Below are 21216 nucleotides of genomic sequence, written 5' to 3' on the forward strand. Positions count from 1 at the left end.
CACCTTTTGGGCCAGTTGTCATTGCCAAAGGAGCTACCTCTCACTGAAGGCAGATATCAAAGATGAAATTGATCATGGCCTTCATTTGAGGAAATTAGTACTTCAAAGACCATCAATCTGGCACAAAACTCAGCCTTCCAGAAGGTCTCTGTTCTCCGAAATGCTTCAGTGGATTCCCTACCATGATGTCATCCCATGGGATTTCAATGTAACCTGGAATTCTGAGCAGGTGGTAGATTTACCTGGAAAAAAAAAGGAGTCCTTAATTAAATATGCAGGTTATGTTTGATTATATTGGATTGTTACTGAGTAAGTAAATTGATCCAGGGCTCTCATCCATTGAAAATAACTGGAATAGTCTCAGCAAATTGCAAATCACTCTGTTAACTTAATAATTTCACTTTGATCAATGCACTATGTTCAACTTGAAAATTGACCTAAGCTTGCTAGAGAAAAAAGTCTGTATTTGAATGCAAGGAGCAGATCCTCCACCTATTTAAATAATCACCATAAAATAATATTAAATGTTTTATATGATATTACTGAAAGATATATCCTTACAGCTCAGTGATAATTTTTATCACTAAACTATCTATACTGTCTCAATATTGTGATAGATTAGTCTTTTGTACTTTGAAAAATGTAGTAAACCACACCAGGCTTACCATTGGTGAAAATATAATGTATTTCTTGTACTGTTTCTTTTATTGTAATAAAGAAACTTGGGTTCTTTTAAAATAACTATATTAGATAAAGAACTTATTCACAACTGTGTGGAGACATCCATCTTGAATCCAACCAAGGGCGGCAACAATCTAGTCTCTAACTCCCTCTAGTGGTCGGGAGGACTTCTAGCACGCTAGCTCTACATTCCTCATTAATGATGAAGTGAAAATTTTATAGCCGATCTCAGAACCCTTGCTGTTATATTGATTTTTTAATTTAAATTACTGTCAACCTCTAAAAATGAGAATAATGTGAAGGGAAGGAAGACTGCATTGGCTTTTTGTCAAATGGAGAGTTTACTGAAATCCCATGATCTGGTAAAGCAACTCTGGTGAAGCAGGAGAAGTGTAAAATCAAGGTGATGGTAGTCTGTTGGATATAGCAGGAGAAAATGCCGTATCCTACAGAAGTGTTAAATTAAGCGCTAAGTATCTCTCTTGCAGGACCAGGCAAACATCCAGATTGTCTTGTCCCTTGAGTTTAAAGAAAAACTTATCATTAAAGACCTGTTATTTCATTCAATTTAAGTGGTTTTCCATGACAGCAAACCAAATTAGTTTGAGTTTATGTGATATACTATTTAACATGATTATTGATTATTTTTTCCTACTGTGGATTCACTACTTCCCACAGAATTACAAATAATCAAAAGACTAAAAGGTACTGCAGGCTTTCTGACTTACCTGAGTTCAACATCCATTTTCTGGAGCCCAGCAGTTAGAACCAGGAAAGTTCTAATCCAAGAAAGGATGGAGCATGTAAATGGGATGTGAATAACATTGTAGAGATATCCAGTACCTTCCAGGTAATTTTCTTGTGTTTTCTGGGTTATGATCACTTGTGTCATTCTGTTTTGTAAAGATTTCCAGCCTGCCCTTTGGGATTGGATTCTCTACATAAAAGCACTCAGTGACCATTGAGTGAGGAGAGTTTTATGGGTGAAAATCTTCAAGCCAGCAAAATGGTAGTTTGAGATGGGGGACACAATACTTGAAGACATAGGAATCTTGAGTGAACTAAGAGAAAAGGGACTCAACATGGTCATCCAACATTTTATTCTGGACCTTTTATGAAGTCTAAAGGGTCCCAAAATGTTAACTGACCATATCTCTCCATGGATGTTGCCTGACTCATTGAGAGCCATCAGCCTCTCTATGTTCATGTTGATTCTCAGGCATCTAGCGTGAGGGGTAAGTATAAATGAAGACAACCTTCCTTTTCCTTTTCCAAATTTTGCACTGGGATCTTTCTTTTCTGTTAGAAAAAAAAACCTTGGTTTAATATTTCACCCAAAAGGTGTTGCAATATCTCAATAATGCACAAGAGTGTCAGCCTGAGATAGTTAGATGAGGAAGAAAAGCAGAAAGCTTGAATGAAGCTTTGAGGTGAACCATAAAATCTGCAGAGGCTGGGGTCGAACGCAGTTCACAAAGGTACTGGAGAAACTCAGCATCCACGGCAAGTAAAAGGCAGTGTTCCAAACCTGAGGTCTTCACTTGAATTCCACATCCCAATGCCACACTGACATTTCTGTCTATTGCCTCATATGCTGCCAAATTGAGGTCAGCCACAAATTGGCAGAACAACATATTGTATTAAAAACATAGAAAATAGGTGTAGGAGTAGGCCATTTGGCCCTTCAAGCCTACACCGCCATTCATTTTGATCATGGCTGATCATTCACTCAGTACCCCTGCTCCTGCTCTCTCTCCATACACCCTGATCCCCCTAGTCACAAGTATTAAATCTAACTCCCTCTTAAATATAGCTATGGTACCGGCCTCAATCACTTCCTGTGGCAGAGAATTCCATAAATTCACCACCCTCTGAGTGAAAAAAATTCTTCCTCATCTCAGTCCTAAAGGACTTTCCCTTTATCTCGTCTACGACTAGACAGCATCAATATTGACGTCTCTGATTTCTGTCAACCTCCTCCCCTGGTCTCTTTCTCATTCATCCTTTGGACTCTTCCAGCTTCCCATCCCTTCTTTCCTTCCCTCCCCATCTCTCCTCAGCATCTTTCTCTTCTGCATCCCACCTGTATCCTCCTATAACCACTCGCCTTTTAACCTGTGTTCCTCCCCCTTCACTTGTCCACCTTTGTATTCCGGTATCTTCCTGATTTTCAGCACCCTTGATGAAAGGCTCAAGCCAAAATGTAGATGCGTTTTCACTTCCAGTGGCTGCTGCATGACGTCCCAAGTTTTTCCAGCGCTTTTGTGTACTGCACTCGAGAAGCATGAAGCTATTGAGGATGGTACTGAATTATCTGTTTCTGCATGGAGCAATGGTATCAATTGAGGAAGGTGGGGGGGGGGGGGGCAGATTTAATTTCCCTCCTCCATTTGTTCTTTTCAAAAACAGAAATTGTCCCGAGTCTAGGGGGAGTAAAATCTGTAATATCGAAGACTGTCCTCATTCTAACTTGCTTGAATTTGATAGCATTGAAAATACTGCCTGATAAATCAGCTGCCAGTTTCCGTCGACCAAGGCTATAAAAGTACATTACAGTGTACAATTGAGAGTGATAAATAGATTTGAAATGAGCAACAGTCACAGTTGAAATTCACATTCACTGAGCAGAATATATTCTCATGGCATGTTCAGTTAATTACATAATTTCTAATTAAACCCTAATTGTGTTGATGCAGAGGATGTTCAGTGTTTTATCTCATTAAAATAAAAGGGGGACTTGGAATCACTCAATTGGGAATGGAGCTGTTGTGTTTAATGTTTGAAAAGCACACACTCTATCGAGAAAGCCATTGATATTCTATGCGAGAGAGAGAGTAAATTGATCCCAGTGTAATTCTCAGTAGGTCACTTTATATTGGATTGGTCAAGGTTGACTAATCAGAGCCAGTTTGCCCTTGCCCAAAGCTGTGTGAATTATGCAACACATTTAGTTCAATGAGTTGCATAATCTGATGCATTACTGGGCAGGAATAAAATGTCATTACAATAATGCGGTTTGGTCTGTTGCCAACTTCAATGAGCTTTATAAATTCATTATGTGCTGTGTTTAATCTGCACAACCAGGTACACATTTTCCCGTGAATTTAGCTTTTGAATTTACAAAGAGGGCAGAGCAATGTGAGTTGTCGCATGTGATATGTTTTATTGATTTGGATGGAGGTTTTGCTATAACTCATCTGCTTATCTTTATCTTGACTTTTTTTATTCATATCTTTATTTCAGCCAAGTTTATACTCATCTATTTTTTAAATGTTTGCTCTAAGTTAGCTGAGTGTGTTGGCAACTTCAAATCTTCCCCTTTCTCTGATTGTCTTCAATAAGAATTGCCTTGAGTGGGTGTGTTCACATGATACAGGAGCCCATTGGCCCATCAAGTCTGCTGCCTCATTCTAATCATGAGCTGATCCATCCTCCCACTCAGCCCCACTCCTCAGCTTTATGCCCATAATCCTTGATGCCCTGACTAATCAAATACCTGTCAATCTCTGCCTTAAATACACCCAACGACCTCAATTCCACAGCCACTTGTGGCAATAAGTTCAAGACTCACGACCATCTGACTAAAGATTTTTTTTCCATGTCTCTCTTTTAAATTGACACCCTTTCATCCTGAATTTATGCCCTAGAATCCCCTATCACGGGAAACATCCCTGCCACATCTGTTCTGTTCAGGACTTTCAGCATTCAAAATGCCTCTATGAGGCCCCTCCTCATCCTTCTGTACTCCAACGAGCACAGACCAAGAGCTGAGTGAAACACAAAACTCTGCAAACGCTGAGATTGTAGTAAAAACTCATTCAAATGCTGGAGGAACTCAGCCAGTATTTCATTGTCCATAGGAGACAAAGATATATTGCTGATGTTTTGGACTGAGCCCTTCTTCAAGGATTAACAAGGTGTCAGGCCCGAAAGGTCAGCATTTTGGTGTGTTTTTACAGTCCCAAGAGCCAACAATCATTCCTCATATACTATCCCTGGTATCAATCTGGTAAATCTTCTCTGTACCCTTTCCAATGGCAGCATGTCTTTTTTTCACAAAGCAGGAACCCCAAACTGTACACAGTACTCCAAGTGAGGTCCCAGCAGTGCTTTAAAGAGTCTCCCTACTCTTGATCTAGGGGTCATTTTTGGAGATGCTTGAGAATGTTCACAAATAAATAAATCTTATTTTTTTGTTTTATTATGCTTATGAAGTTCAAGTTTATAAAAGCAAGAAGGTTGCTCTAATAATTACAGATGTTAAACCGTCAGAAGTTGAGTTGTTTTTCTTGTACGAGACTATTTTCCTGGAAATGTATTGGTGCAGCAATACTCGTGCAAGCTTTGGAAAATCGAACTTTCCTGGCTGTATCGTGGAACCTTGAAAATTAGACCTGCTGCAAAGCCCATTGAGGATGGCCGCAAAGTGTCGGCACTCATGGTGTAAACTTCCTTTAGTACGTGGCCACAAAGGATCACATCGTCAGAGCAGAGGCATCTTTTCTTACTGTGGCTCTCTCTGTGCAGCAGTGTGATTTAAAGGGGCACAGTCCTTTTGTGCAAATGTTAGCAGGCTGAATACTGGTACTGAGTCCTGCCCCTTGTGGATGCGGTGACTTCAGGTGAGCTTCACTGTCGTCACCTGCACAGTAAAACCTCTTGAGCATTCCTGCTCCTCTGGTGGTCCAGCTGTTGTGCCACAGACCTATCAATCACTCCAGAGCCAAGGCTTTCAATACCAATGGTGACAATGAATCAGGATCTCCAACGGAAGCAGCCCCAGCCTCTTACCTTCACCTGTGAACAGTTGTGAAGATTTTCCTATCTGGACCCAAGCAGCCAAGCCTACAGGTGACATCCCTCATAACTTGCTGAAGTCATTGAAGCAGAGCTTTGCTTTCATTTAACTGAATTATATTCATCTACTAAAAGATTTGAATTTTGCCTGTCAAGAAATATTTAGCCAGTTTGCAAGAGGCTGAACGAGACTAGTGGCTATCTTTAACTGAGAAGTATAGATGACTCTGGCTCCTCTACAATGAGCAGGAAAAAATGGAAATGCACAAAGAGCCTCCTTATAATACAAAAATGACCATGTCCCATGAGGAAAATCTGCTATGGGTTCTTACGCATATTTCACACATAACTAAGTTTGGGTTCATTGGGCACAGCTGTGGTTATAGTCTCCATTAACCAGCAAAGCTAGCATATTATTTCAGCATGAAGCAATGACTTATTTCTGCATAGTTCACAGCCTTCAGTTATTATGTGAGTGTCTGCCTACGTCGGGGTGTGTGGGTGTTGGTGTGTGTGTCTGTCTGATTTTGAGCTGTGGTCTGAGTACAGCTGCTGTAGGCAGTGAACATGTGATGCAGTTCCAGGTGTCAGGCCTTTGACCTCAACAAATTTTAGGATATCACGCTATTTCCTCTGGCACTACTCAACGGTGGTAATTGTGTCACTGCATGGAGATGGTTCCATGGCCATCTCCTGCTAACTTCACTGTGACCCTGGATGAAGAACATCATTCCATCTGAGATATTTGCCTGAAACTTTGCTGATGGAACTTATTCTCCCGGCTTCTTTCTCTGTCATTTTACCAAGAAAGTATTCAAGACAAAGCATTTCCAGACATCGTTACGAGCTTTAGTAGAGACCCAGAGCATTAATGTGCTTTAGCAAAGTGTAGAGGCAGGATTTAGTGAAGTGCACTAAATGAGTTTTGTGGTAGCTTTGGGCAGAGCATGTGCCTGAAAACACAATAAGAAACTCAGCCCCTCTGCACCAACTAAAATTGGAGCTGGCAAAAAAAGCCCAGTATTAAGTTTAATGATTCATAAGAATTGTAACCTGTTACTTTGCTGCCTGTTGTTTTTACTTTCTGTTTCAGTACATAGTGATCAAACTTTCACCCCACTTCGGTGCATTTTGAATATCTGAAAACTGGCAACCCTTTTCATCTAAATTTACATTTGGATATACAGCACGGTAACAGGCCATTTCAGCCCATGAGCCCATGCCGCTCAATTTACACCCAATTAACCTACTCCTCCGGTGGGAAGAAATCAGAGCCTCCAGGGAAAACCCACGCAGACATGGGGAGAACGTACAAACTCCTTACAGACAGAGTGGGATTCAAACCCCAGTCCCAATCGCTGGCGCCATAACAGCGTTGCACTTACCACTAGGCCAACCGCACCACCCCAAATCATATATTTTCATATGACCTTCATAATCCAAGTTTCCTCCAACAATTTTAAATAGTCTCCTACCTCCTCTTGTGCCACTTTCCAAAGTTGTCTTGTCCATGAGACCACATAGATATCCTCCACCATTATAATATAAAACCCCATTCCAAATCCACATCTCCTCTCAAATTTGACACCAAGCTGTTACTATACAAGTCCATGCCCATTTTTCTCTTTTAACACCATGTTAAATGAGACCATCAATATGGCGGCACTGCCTGAGCTGCTCTAACGGCAACACTGCTGCTGGGGCAGACCCGCAGAGAGTGGGGAGCAGAGACACAGCGCTCCTGCTGAGTCGAACCACCTAGACCGACTGCTATCAGCTCCGTACAGGCTTTAAATAGCCGGTTAATGGAGCCAACAGGAGTTTTATTTTAAAATTCTGCAACCGTGGGGTTTGAGCCAATAATGGCCACGTGGGGTTGCAAACTCCAGAGAAGCAGAGGAGACGACCACCCCTGTTTGAGAAGGAGAAGCAGAGGAGACGACCCACCAGATGGTGACCATGATGGAGGACCAGTGAGGTGTTTTGCAGCTGAATAATACACAGGCGGTAGGTAAGCTGTTGGTGACTTGAGTCAAGGATCCCGTGCAGGCTGCTGGCCACTGCAGTCGAGGAATTTACACCAGGTGGCAGATGGCTGGAGACTGGCTGCAGGGGTGCCAGGTATTGGAACCAGAATGTGAGAAGGTGCCGAGGACACTGATGGCTTCATAATTGAGTCGGAGGTTTGGATCTGGAGCTTGGGCTGCGAGGCTTGCAGCAATGCTGAAGGCAAATCCATGGTGGTTGGGGTGGGGGGGGATGCTCAGTGTGAGGTTCTTGGTGTATTGTGTATTGATTATTCCAAGATCATCTCATCGGCCTCTTACATTCTACAAGTGTAAACTTTCGATCATCCAACTCAAAGCTTCCAGTGTCTTGTGACAAATTAGTCATTGAAGTGGGTTTTTAAAAGTATCTTTCAAGTGGAATGAGAAGCAGAATACTAAGCATTTCTTTGAAGCTTTTACATAACATCTCATACTTGTTTACCGATCCTCTGCATATTTCTTCCAATCCTAGTGAAATATCTGTAAATTCCTTCCTGGATCTCACTGGGTCTCTGTCTCTCATTCCACCTAATACTAAGATTAGGTGACTGATTGCCACACAGTCTATTGTACCAGCACTTGATCTTTGAAATGGTTACCCAATTAATCCCACTGCCTGTGTCTTTACCATAGTATGTTTTTCTTTCCAAGTTTTTGTACATTTACCTTTTGAAATTTATTTGATTTTTATGGTTCAAAACTTAGGGGCAAATAAATTTCAATAAATTACATGAAATATATTGCGCTGCCCCCTTCCGATCTTGAACTAGACTAAATCATCAATCCTATTGACTATTTCAAATTTCACCCCTCAGCTTCCAACAGTCCAGGGAATAAAGTATATCCAGCCTCCCTATAACTTAAGTCGTGGAACCCCGGGAACATCCTGGTGTGTTTTTGCTGTACCCTTAATGATATCCCTCCTTTAGTTACATGACCAGGATTGCACACAGAAGTGTAAGTCGCTGAATTAAGAACAACTCGTACTTACAAACAGACTATGTGCAGCTTCAGTGGTTTTTCGGCTTGAGGTAGGAGAACGCTGTCTGTCATTTTAAGTCAGATCACGTTGCTGTTAACACTGTGTTGAGTGTGTAACTTTGTATTTGGCTTAAACTTTTCTCTTATTTACTCTCGTAACTATGCCTCCGAAGCATAAATCCACTAAATATGAATGGTATGTACCTATTCCGACTTACCTACAAATTTGACTTAAAGACAGACTTGGAAATGGATTTTGTTTGTAACCCGGGGACTGCCTGATCTCCAAATGTGCACAGATGAATGTATTGTAAGTGCTGACAAATTCAAATAATAATTGTCATATTTATAATGAATAGCTGGCAGAGGGGAAATTATGTTTCTGTATTTTATTAACATTAGCTCAGAGACAATAGTCTTCAGTTAAATACCGTGCACATTCAGTAATTTATTACCACAGCAGTTTATTCTGCAATTGTGCTCTATTAAGCTTCCTCTCATCTTTTAAGATTTAATTGTAATTAACAAAAAGTGTTAGTTGTTGCATTAGATGTCTGGGTATCTAAAGTTGTGTTCATAAAATGATTTATTAATTTATATAAAAATATAAGTTATGAATGAATGAATAAATCATCCTATGATTTATTGAGTGTGAGTGTGCAGGGCTGTTGTTAGTTATAAAATTCACCAGGAAGGTGCGAATATTTAGTAAAGTGTATTTTAAGTACAGGTTTCATAACTTGGTAAAAGTATTTTCCATAAATATTCGTGTATAATGCGTTCCAAGTATAATGCGACTCCCCATTTTTGAGGTGAAAAAGGGGGAATAATTTTACCCCTGTGTATAATACTACCCCCCCTATCCTCACCATCCTGAGTCGTGCTGCCATCTCCCCGGCCACCCACCCGGGTCGCGCTACCGTCTCTCATGACCCTTCACTCTCCTTGTTTCTAGAATTCCTTAAGCTGTGTAACTACCTGACATATCAGCACTTCTCAAATTCTGCTCCTTTGCATATTTAATTACCCCAACATCAGGAGCCAAGCAGCCAAGATCTTAAGCTCCAGAAATTCCTCCAAAAACTCCTCCATCTCTTTTACTTTTTTTCCTTACTTTGAGATGCTCCTTAACTAATCTGCTCGCCCACCCAGCCACCCAAGTCGCGCTGCTGCTCGGCTGCCCAAGTCGTGCTGCCGCTCGCCCGCCTGGCCACCCAATTCGCGCTGCTGTCTACTGCTCGCCCGCTCGCCTACAGAATTTTTTTTTAAATTTTACTCTCGAGTATAATGCGACACCCCCCCCCCTCCCTATTTTTGAGGGGAAATTTTTTCACATTATACACAAATATTTATGGCAATTTAGAAAGGGACTTGAAGTAATAGTGACAGAGAAACTCTTCTTTGGTGTGTGAATCCAAAATGGAAGAACATTTTTTAAATGGTATGCAAAACTTTGTGCTGAGAAGGCAGGAACTGAAGAAAAATTGACCAATATCAGAATAAAAAGAATTATTACATGTGGTCTGAGAGGAATAAATTGTGAAATAGGAACAGGAAATACTCAAAGCATTCAGCAGGTCCTGCAGTGTCTGTGGAAAAAAAATAGGGATAATGTTTCAGAACAAAGCTGAGAAAGACTGAAAGATAGTTTTAAGTAGCAAAGATGGTGGGAGGAGGGACTGGACTTTATTTTATATAATAATTTGTTCAGTTCAGTTTATAATAATTAACTTTGAGAAACACAAGCTATTGTTCAATTTAGAAATCTAGTGAATCAACTGCGTTAGAATTAGTAATGCTCAAACTTTTATCTATTATCATAGGTAATTGATAAGATCACTAATAAAGTTTTGTTCTGAATTTTATTAAAACACAAACCAATTTATTTCCCAAGAGATTTCAAAAGAAAACTGGAATAGATTATAAACACTGGTGTAGACTGGCTATTGCTCTGACATGGACCTGTGCTGTTTGTCCCATAGTTTGCAATTGGCCTTATCTGAAGCCTACATTTGAGAATTTAACAAGGGAATACCCATTTCAGATCAAGTAGTGCAATTAGACCAGGTTAAGTAGTAATAATTCTTGCAAGCATAGTCTGGGGAAATGAACACAATATAATTGAATATCACATTGATTTACTGGGAAATTAAACTAATATTTCAATGCACAACAGAACCTTTAGCAAAAATATGTTGGCCAGAGAAAAAACCATTAGAGCATCACCTATTACATCACACCTGGATTGTATTTGCTTTTGGCGCTAAGAAGTGGGCACGTGCTCCACTTGCCTTTCTGTCTCTCATCAAAAAAAAGAATTAATTTGGTGACTGAACTTTTAAATATTCCCCATTAAAATAGAAAATAATGGTTTATAATTCTCTTTTGGTGAGCAAACAAGAATATGAATAATAGCAGCAAGGGATACTCCATGTATCAGAAGGAAATAATTAGAGCCAAGTATTTGACTTTAGTTCAAGATAATGGTTGTTTTAACTCTCTTAATTAAATGCCAAATCAGGGCTGTATATCAGATTTTCAAGCATGTTCTGTTTGTCCATCATCCGTAATGGCAAAAATTCCAGTGCTGGGGAGTGGGGGAGTTTCCAATTTGTTTCCAGGAAGAAACTCGGTGGAGAAAAAGTGAAAGAATAAGTTTAATCTAAATTTTGCTCCTTGTGATCAACTATTTTCTTTGAAGCAACATAATGTTGGCAGTATTCTGTCTATCTTGAATTTCATTCCAGACTAATCTATTAAATCATGGCAACATTCTGATCATAACATTTTTACAAACCTGGGAAAAAGTGGGTCACAGCTGAAGTCATGTTGATGTCTGTCTCACATTTAATAGGGTTTCATTTATAGAGTAATTCCTTGCAGTGACTTTTAAACTTGAAATTCTGCTTAAGTGCTCAACTGTGTTTTATATAATGGATCAGGGTTCCAAGTCATGGTTATAAATCAAACAAAAATAAAATGAAAATAGTCTAAAAATGTGTTTATAAATCTTTATAGGATTATACTGCCTTTAAAATGGTAATATTAAGAGCATATTTTTCTCAGACATTCGAGATGAATTAGGTTCCAATAAATGCAATTACATTGACACACAATCTTTTTATGTTTAAGCCATTGAAGTAATAAAAAAGGTCACACAAAGATTTGAAACTTGTATCAAAGATGAGAGCATAATTGAAAGTTCATGAATTTCAAGTAAACCATTTGTTAATACTGTATATCTTGACTTGCCCAGTCAGTTAAATACCATAGGGCGTAGGGTTCCTCATGGACAAGTGGTGCAAGAGTTGTGTGCAATTCATAAATGTGTGGCTAAACTCAAACATTTCCAGGTTGCTGTTTGAATTTCATTGGTCCAATATAATTTCATTTATGACCCTCTGTTGAAATGCATTGAACGATCTGAAACCTCTATTTTGTGCCGCAGACAGGAACCAAATTTGTTCAAAGGTTATAACAAAAGCAAAGTGTTGCAGATGCTGGAAGTCTGAAATAAAATGCTGAAAATACATATTGAGTCAGCAAGCCTCAATAGAGAGGGAAACAAAATTAATCTTTCAAGTCAATAGCTTATCATAAGAATGGTAGACAATTTAAATTAAATTTCATCAAGCTGAAATTGTCTTTCCTCCTCCATTGCTGCCACTCAGTCACCCTGCTACTAAAATTAATAATTACAAAGAGAACAACATATTTTCATTCTTTTGGAAATTTTCTTTTCTTACTGGGTTCTCTTTTTCTTTGCAATTAATCCATTCCTTTCCACTTCCCTTTTTGTTCCCGACTTAGCATTTAATTTGTCTACCTTAATTGTATAGTCTTCTCAGTGTATATGCTATTAATTCTGCAACTCTGGGATTTTTTAATTTCCTGATTTGTTGCCTGTCAAATTTCAGTCAGATTACTGCTCAGCCAGTAAGGTGACACTTCTTCTGCTGGTTATCACCAGTCACTCACTGAGGACTCATTTAAGGACTCTTACTTTTGCACTTAATTGATTTTTTTAATTCTCTCTGTATTGCACAGTTTGTTTACACTCATTATCTGTTTAGAGTTCTTTATTTGTTTGTGTTCATTGTGTACAGTTTTTTTTGCACTACCAATAAGTGGTAATTCTGTCTTAACAACAGGGAAAAAAATCTGTGTTGTATGTGATGTCATGTATGTACTCTAACAATAAATCTGAACACTGAAAGCAACATTGCCAATACCAATCTGGTGATTGACCAGAGTGTGATCTGTCAACCATTGAAAGAAAGCAATTCCTTAAATAGTGGTGAAGGAACTTTAGGATTAAATCTGTCAATATTTATTGAATTAAATACAGCTCACTTTATTCATAGTTTTTGCCAAATTAAAAATTAAAGATTTGCAAGTTTCTTGGAATTGAAACTTTTCTCTTGCTTGAACAATCTTAGCGTCAGTGCCTTCCTTCCATTATGCTAGTTTCTTTAATTGGAATTGACTGGAGTATGATGGAACCAGAGTATCCAGAATAAAGCCACGGCACTGGGCATATAATGTACTGCACTAGCAACCGACTATTCAGCTCAATTAGAGTACCTGCTACTTTTAGCACATCTGATATATCAGTTTGATATTCCCCTGCCTCCCACATCTCCTCTGTCCCTCCAGTCCTTTCCATTCTACAACAAATTAGGCCTTAGATATCTCTACGCAATCTGCTTGAAATGTTCATGTGAAGTGAGTTCTACTGCATGGGAGCAGGGATTTTGACCCACACTTGTCAAGCTAGTCCCATTTGCTTGCATTCAGCTCATATCCCTCTAAATCTTTCCAGTCCATGTACCTTTCTAAATGCCCTAGTCTCTCTTTAGAATTCATGCCTTCCAGTCTCATGAATCTGTCCTGTGCTCTTTCCAGTTAAACAAATGTTGACTCGCCAATGAAGTGTACAGCCCTCAGTAAAAAAATTAAAATATCTCCTTTTTTTTTTACTTGACCCATCAGCAAACACATTTAATCCTTATTCTGGGCTCGTCACTGAATGACCCAATTTTTATAAATGTACAGTAGAGTTGTATGTTTGTAAAAATTGTATGCTTAAGTTTAAGCTTACAGGTGTAACTTTTTTTACAAGTGAGAATGTGTTTATATGAAATATTCTCTGTGGCATTCTAATAATTTTGAAAATGACAATGCAAAATATGGCGAATATGTAAAGAATCATTCGCCAGTGAAAGGTAAATGTGCACAACCAGGTTCTCCCTGCTGAAATTGGAAAGAAGCTCCATTATCCTGAAAGCTTAGTTGGTAATTACACAATCCACCTTCGAACTGAAACCTGCAGACTCAAAGTGAAAATGCCCAGTTGTGGTTCCATGTCCATAGTAACTCTGCAAGGTAAGAGAAAAGGATAGAAGAAGTCTCCACATTTCATTACAGGAGGGCACTTTCGAACTAAAAAAAATACTTTGAGCTTTTCCCTCTTTTTTATGTGATGCTTCCCACCCCCAATCACTCCACCCCTCCCTCAATCACCCTTCATCCAAACTAAATCTGAGCAGCCACCATTCTTTCAGTTGTCATTTGGAAACATGCTTAAAATCATTGAGTTCCTTTCAGCAGATGGTGATGCTTAAGGCATTCCATGAAGCAGTAAATTGAGCAATAAAATTGGGTAAAACCCCAAGAGAATGGAAGTTCACAATGGTATTAACTTTTTCTATAATACTCAGTTTTACTCTATTGTGAACTTCCATCAGGAGCTCTGTTCTTAGTTTTCCCACCCATCCTTCTCCCCATAATAATGTACCTGGACTGCAGCTGAAATAACTCCACATTAAGGCCTCCTGTAATACAATTACTGTTTTGTTTTTCAAGGCTTGATTTAAGGTTACCCAAATCTAAGCTGTGCTCATCCATTTAAAATGCCCTTTTACCCTTTCTCCAATTGACTCTTGTCAATTGTATGTTGTGTGTGGTAAATCATTCCAAGATGGTGCAGTGGAAGTTAATCAAATAAAATTTGACATTGATCTACATAAACATAAGATTATGTGGACAAGTTAAGCAAAGAGGTCAGGAAGGAAATTTAAAAAAAATAAACTCTTCAAGTAAATATTCAGATTTACTTGAATATCTATAACATCATACCAGAAATTAAAAACCCATCATGATTCTACAGTTCCAAAAAGAATTTATTAAATAATTCATTTTCAGGAAACTGTGTATTTTCAATGTTTTAGCTGTCACCAGGTTCTGAGGATGACCATGAGGGAAGTTCACGTGAGAACCTTGGCCGGATTCAATTTAGTGTTGGGTACAACTTCCAGGAGTCCACCTTCACCGTGAAAATATTGAAAGCTGTGGAATTGCCAGCAAAGGACTTCAGTGGAACCAGTGATCCATTTGTTAAAATCTACCTGCTCCCTGACAAAAAACACAAGCTGGAAACTAAAGTGAAAAGAAAGAATTTAAATCCACATTGGAACGAGACGTTTCTTTTCGAAGGTGAGGCCAATTAGTGGATATGTGTTGATGTACTTTTCAATTCATTGTTCATTACCATTTATTAGGCTGGATGACAAAGTGCTATGTGGAACATGGGAATCGATTGATGGTCCAGTCTATCTGGACTAAGTTCTGTATATGGGATGTACACCAGGTTAGCTTAATCTCATGCAATTCATTACCTATGAGCAAGCAAGAATATATATTATAATCAGAGGACTCAAGTGAATGCACGGAATATAATGAATATGTAAGGCAGATTAATTTCAAGTTTCTTTCGACTTAAAAATACTGATATTTATATTTGCATTTGAACATCTCAGCAAAATGCTATCTCATGTAAGCAGCATGTAGTGTTAACTCCTGTTCATGTAGTTTTTATAATGATAGTGTTGGCAGCATTCCATGTTTTAATACTGTCATACTTAAGATATTGAAGTATAAAGCTACAAGAAGCAAGTCACAAGGTTATGTGGCAGCAGTGTTTGAGCTATAGGAAGTTTGGAAGCTGATCGAAGCACTAAATCATGTGAGGATTATTACCAGAGAGGGTACAGACACAGAAAGCCAATGAGGTACAGTTAATTATGAATCTCATTTTACTGACAATAATGCAAAAACATGGTCCGATCTTTATTGGAAAATAGCATAAATTAACTGAATTCAAGCTCAATTGAACCCAAAGGAGTTTGAAACTGTAGATTGCTCACAGTGGTGAAAGGTTTCAATGCTCCATTGAACAAATATTGGTAAATCACAGAGATGGGACATATTTTTTACTTAAAGAAAAAGATGGTTGGCCAATAAAGCTACTTGAAAGACCAAAATTACATTAATGATCTTTGCAAGAAGGTAATATAATTTGGTGAGATTGGTGTTTGAATAATCAGAAATGATTTAATGAGGAAATGAGATTCTTGTTGAGTATAATAGCTGCCTAAAAACACGAATCCTTAAAACATTATCAATAGTAAATGATTAAGATTTTATTTATCTGAATGCAAAAGTCTATTTCTGTAATTTTGCTAGATTTGATGTCTTATGATGCTAGAGAAGTAAATTCTCATTGGATTCTTGAAACCTGATTAGGTCAATGATTATCATCCCCGGTAGTTAATTCATCAGGATCTGTGCTGAGAATGCCAGGCAAATTCTCCACAGATGAGTAGTCAAGGTTTCAATACTGATTTATGACCTGAGGCTTGCAATTAAACTGTTAACTCGGAGAGCAACTCAGAGAGTTTGGGGGCATTTTGGAGTGAGGGAGGATCTGTGAGGTGAAAGTGTTGCTGTTGAAGTCAAAGTGTGGACTGTGGAGACATCGTTCTTTAACGACCGTGTAAGGAGTGACAGGGTAGGTTTTTTTCTCTATCTTACTGTCTTCAAGGGAGTTGTCATAATATTTATGGAGGATGGAGCAGGGCTACAGCTCTCCTGCAGGATATTGGAGATCAGGAATATTTCCAATGTCCCTGATGACTACATCTACAGGAGGTGAGTCCAGCTGAAGCTCTTAACAGACCATCCAGAGCTGCAGATGGACTCACTATAAATGATTTAGAGAGTGGTAGATCGTACATTGAGTCACTCCATATGTACAGAAAGAGAGGAGATAGGAATGACTAGGAATAGCAACCAGGCAGTGCAGGTGCTCCCTGTGGCCATTTCTCTTGTTAAAATATATACCACATCAGCTACAATTGGTGAGAGCAAAGTTGGCATCATGGTAGTAACTGTTGTAAAGAAAGGGGTAGGAAAACAAGACTGGGAGAGTGATGGTGCCAGGAGTTTTTTTTTTCTCTGTAAGGGTGTCAGATTGATGTTTCTGTGGCAACAAAAAGACTCCAACTTGGTATTTTGCCTCCCTAATGCAAGAGTAAAGGACATCTTAGTTCAGGACACTCCAAAAGGGGAGGTGAACAGCCTGCAAGTGAGGTACTTGATTGTACCAATGGCATGGGCAGGGGAAGGGATGAACACCTGCATCGTAAGTTGAGGGAACTGGTGGTTATTTAAAGAACAGGGCCTCAAATGTTTTAATTTCTGCATTGCTTCTGGTACAAGTGCCTGTAGGAGTAGAAGGGGAGGTCAGATGAATGCATGGCTGAAGGGATGGTGCATGAGGATGGGGTTTAGTTTTCTGGATCATGAAGACCATCTCTGGGGAATGTCGGGCCTGTCCAAGTGAGAGACACTGCACCTTAACCAGAGTGCGATCAACATTCTTGCTGGGAGATTTGGTGGTGCTGTTGAGGAAAATTTAAACTGAAATGGCAGGGAAGTTGTTCAGATGGAAAAGTGCAATCAACCAGAGGAGAAAAAGTAAGTCATGTAGACAGATCAAATGAATAAATTAACATCAAGTTAATTCAAAGCTAAAGTGCATCCTTTTTAATGCAAGGAAAGTAGATGCTCAAGAATCTTGAGTTAATAGGGAGTCTACAATATTGTTCCCATCACTGAGACATGGTTGAATTCTGGGCAGGACTGGCACTCCATGTGTCATGGTATAAAGTTTTTCAGTCAAGACAGATAAAAGCAGAGGATGTATTGCACCGTTGGTCAAGATTGTGCTACTTCAGTATTGCGGGAAAGTAGAAGTACAGGTTAAAAACAAAAAGGGTGTCATCACTTTTCTGGGGGTGCAGTACAGGCTTCCTGATAGTTAACAGAGGAACAGATGCGTAGGCAGATATCAGAGAGATGCTGTGAAAATAGGATTATCATACTAGGGGATTTCAAGTTCTCGAACATTAACTGGGATTGCCTTAAGGCTCAGAGGAGGTCAAGTCTTTTGAGGTGTGTCCTAGAGAACATTTTGATGCAGTATGTAGATAGACAAAGGATGGAGCTTTACTGGACCTTATCTTGGGAAATGTAGATAAGTGGACAGAGTGTCAGAGGGGCAACATTTTGAAGAGAGTGACCAGAACTTTATACAATGAAGATGCTGAGGAAAAGAATAGGGATTAACCATACATGAAGCTGGGAGAAAGTGGATTTAAGCTGCAAAGCAATAGTGATGGGCTGAAAAGTGATTGAAGAAGTTTAATCCAGACAAATGATGGGTGATGGATTTGGGAGCATTACTGAGCCCAGGACATTCATCTTGAATTGTGATGTCTTGGGGAGTATTGAGGAACAGAGGGACCTCATAGTACAGATCCTGGAGGCTGGTGTCACATGATGATTAGGAGCAAAGAATAGTAAAGGAGGGACATGACAGAGATGGACAAAATTATGATGAGCATAGATAGGGTTGGCTGCAGAACACTTAGCCCTGTCAGAAAGCAAAAGCTTATAGATTTAGAATAAGCAGGAAATTGTTGAGAAGGGGATATAAGGGGGGGCTTTCTGCACTCAGGGAATGTTAAGGACTTGGAGTGCACTGCCTGAAAGAGTGCTTGAAGCAGGGTTGCTGAATGCATTTAACAAGTGTCTCGATGAGTGTTTGAATTGTCTCAGTATAAAGAGGTATGAACTGTGCAAGGTAATGGAGTTAAGGCAGTAGGTATGGACAAGTTGGGCTGCATGGCCTGTTTCTACATGCAGGAATTTGAACAATTACATTTTGAATAAATAATGTTGCCCTTTTAATACTGTTATTGTATTTTATGGGTTAGTGTGAAACAGTAATTAGTAGGAGTATGTTTTTGAAATGGTAGTGGATTTTACTGTTTTTAGACAATCTATAAAGAGTTGGAGGGATCAGAAATTTAGGCTCCACTGCCTAATTTTCAGGGTCAGTGCAGATTTCAGGTTATTCTATCTTCTGAAGAGTTCCAAATCTAATGTGGTAGTGACATCCAATGGCAATACATGAATACTGCACCAAGTCCTCAGGTTTGATCAACAAAAATAATATTTTGCCATATTGTACCATAGCAATTGTAAAACATTTTTAAAAATGCTCTGCCCACTAATGCTGCACAGATTATTTTCCAGACATTCATCTTTTCTAAATAGAATGTCAATCACTGGTTGAAACTTGTTCCTTTCTGATATGGCAATTACAAGAAAAGGTTGACCATCATGCTACCTGTTTTTTTCTCCTCCTTTTCAGAACATCTAATTACTTGCTGGCAGGATCCAATCACTGATCCATGTAGTCATTCAGTCTGTTTAAGCCTGGACAGTATCACTCAGTTGTCTATCATGGGGGAAAACCTCGACTCAGTAAAATTTTGCTGCCTGGTCCTGGTCTCTAATAGGGCATGCAGTCCCAAAGCAACTGAATTTTTATTTTGCTTTTTGCCCACTTGATTATGTGTGATAAGAATTACACAGGCACCTGCTTTTTCAGTACGAGATGTCAAAATATCTTTAAAAGGTTGGAACGGGTAGAGTAAATTGCATTCCTTGTCCTACTTCACAGCTTTAGGATATTCAGTAATTAGTGTTGAAATAAAAGGACTTTAATGGAAACATTAATTATCTTCTTTTAAACTGTCTATTGCTTTCATGGAAATAGTGGACAAAGTAATGTATGGGAATCTGAACATTCTGCCTTCAAAGGGTCTAGATTCTCTGACTTGCAAATGACAAATTAGTGGTTTATTTTTAGCAGATGGTCACCTGGGACTTCAATGAAAACTCTTTGAGAATCTAAAACCAAGTATTGGTGTCTGTAGGTTCTTTTGTATTCCTAATTGAAGACACTAACTTATGAGCAGAAAACCCTTAATTAAGGGCAGGAACTCTCCACTAGTTTCAAAGTACTGCATGATACACTCGGTTCTTAAAGATACCCTCACGCCTATTCTGCGTCCCATTTAATAGAAATCATAAAATCCATCAATATATAGTTGTAAAGTCAAACATCTGGTAACAGCTTTCATTTCCAGTATTAGTTATAAAGGCAATTGTTGCAAAATGCTCCCATAAATATTGAAACAAACTAAAGCTGGCTATATCATCCCCTGTAATTTAAAACTGGAGTGAACTGACCAACTTGTCTCCATTTTCAATAATGTTAAATCTCTTGAGTTGTCTGGAGTCTTGTCATTCTTGCAATGAATACATGCTGTTCGATGGATGTTTATATAATTATGAAAATGGAACCAATAGACTCAACAAAACATGCCATTAAATCATTTTATTGCCATTTATTTTGCCCTCTATTGTTTTTTTTAAATTTTAATTTATCAAACTCTGTCTGGCCACAGAATAACTACTCGTGTCAAGTTTTCTGTTGTGTTGTTTCTCGGGTGTTTGACCGTCTGTTTCAGTTGTCATTGGGGCAATGAAAATTTGTATGAAAGCAATCAAGCTGTTGTATGTATATTGTTGCTTTGATTTTGACACATTGTATCAAAACCAGTATATCCAATAATCTATCAATCGGAGGATAATGTGTGCTTTGTTATTGTTAGTTTTACTCTCCAATGTTGCTTCTAAAGCCTGTCCCAAGATGCTGTTACCCTTGAGATATACATACAATCTTGTAACTCCGGGGACAGAATCTTTATTGTCCATGCTTTTGCTTAACCATTTAAAAAGTACATTTGCAACATGATAACTCGATACAATACAGTACTTTAAGAATTATTACTCCTGAATTGCCTGTGACCGCTACTAAGTGTTTCTGATTCTCACTTCTCATACAGCTGTCCTATATTTTCAACCCTCAGGTTTTCCTTATGAAAAAGTGGTGCAGAGAGTGCTCTACCTCCAAGTCCTCGATTATGATCGTTTCAGTCGAAATGATCCAATTGGAGAGGTATCATTACCTCTAAACAAGGTGGACTTGACACAAACACAAACATTCTGGAAAGAACTAAAGCCATGCAGTGATGGAAGTGTAAGCAACTCTCAGTTTTCCTTCATGCTGGCCTTGTAGCACACATTGTCTCAGTGGTTGTGTAACTGCATTACTGCTCCAATGAAGGTAACTCTGTGGCTTTCTCATCTTAGAACCATAGAACACTACAACACAGAAACAGGCCCCTTCGGCCCTTCTGGTCTGTGCTGAACCATTTTTTTGCCTAGTCTCACTGACATGTACCCAGTCCATAGCCCTCCATACCTCTCCCATTCATGTACCTGTCCAAATTCTTCTTCAATTTAAAAATTGAGCCCACATTCACCACCTCATCTGGCAGCATGTTCCACACTCCCACCACTCATGTGTGAAGAAGTGCCCCCTCATGTTTCCCCTAAACTTTTCCTCTTTCACCCTTAACCCATGTCCTCTGGTGTGCATCTCACCTACCCT

At 39.0% G+C, this 21216-nt stretch overlaps 1 protein-coding gene across 2 annotated transcripts in view; it reads left to right on the forward strand.

Annotated features, from left to right (window-relative positions):
- Positions 1–21216, forward strand: part of syt7a (synaptotagmin VIIa) — a 519290-nt gene that overhangs the window by 478150 nt on the left and 19924 nt on the right. For both annotated transcript variants that reach the window (XM_069899030.1, XM_069899033.1), the window contains 2 exons: positions 14738–15002; positions 20633–20802. In XM_069899030.1, the coding sequence (XP_069755131.1) occupies positions 14738–15002; positions 20633–20802 (435 nt within the window). The remainder of the gene's footprint in view (positions 1–14737; positions 15003–20632; positions 20803–21216) is intronic.

Source organism: Narcine bancroftii, chromosome 1, assembly GCF_036971445.1.
Source record: "Narcine bancroftii isolate sNarBan1 chromosome 1, sNarBan1.hap1, whole genome shotgun sequence".
Taxonomy (NCBI): domain Eukaryota; kingdom Metazoa; phylum Chordata; class Chondrichthyes; order Torpediniformes; family Narcinidae; genus Narcine; species Narcine bancroftii.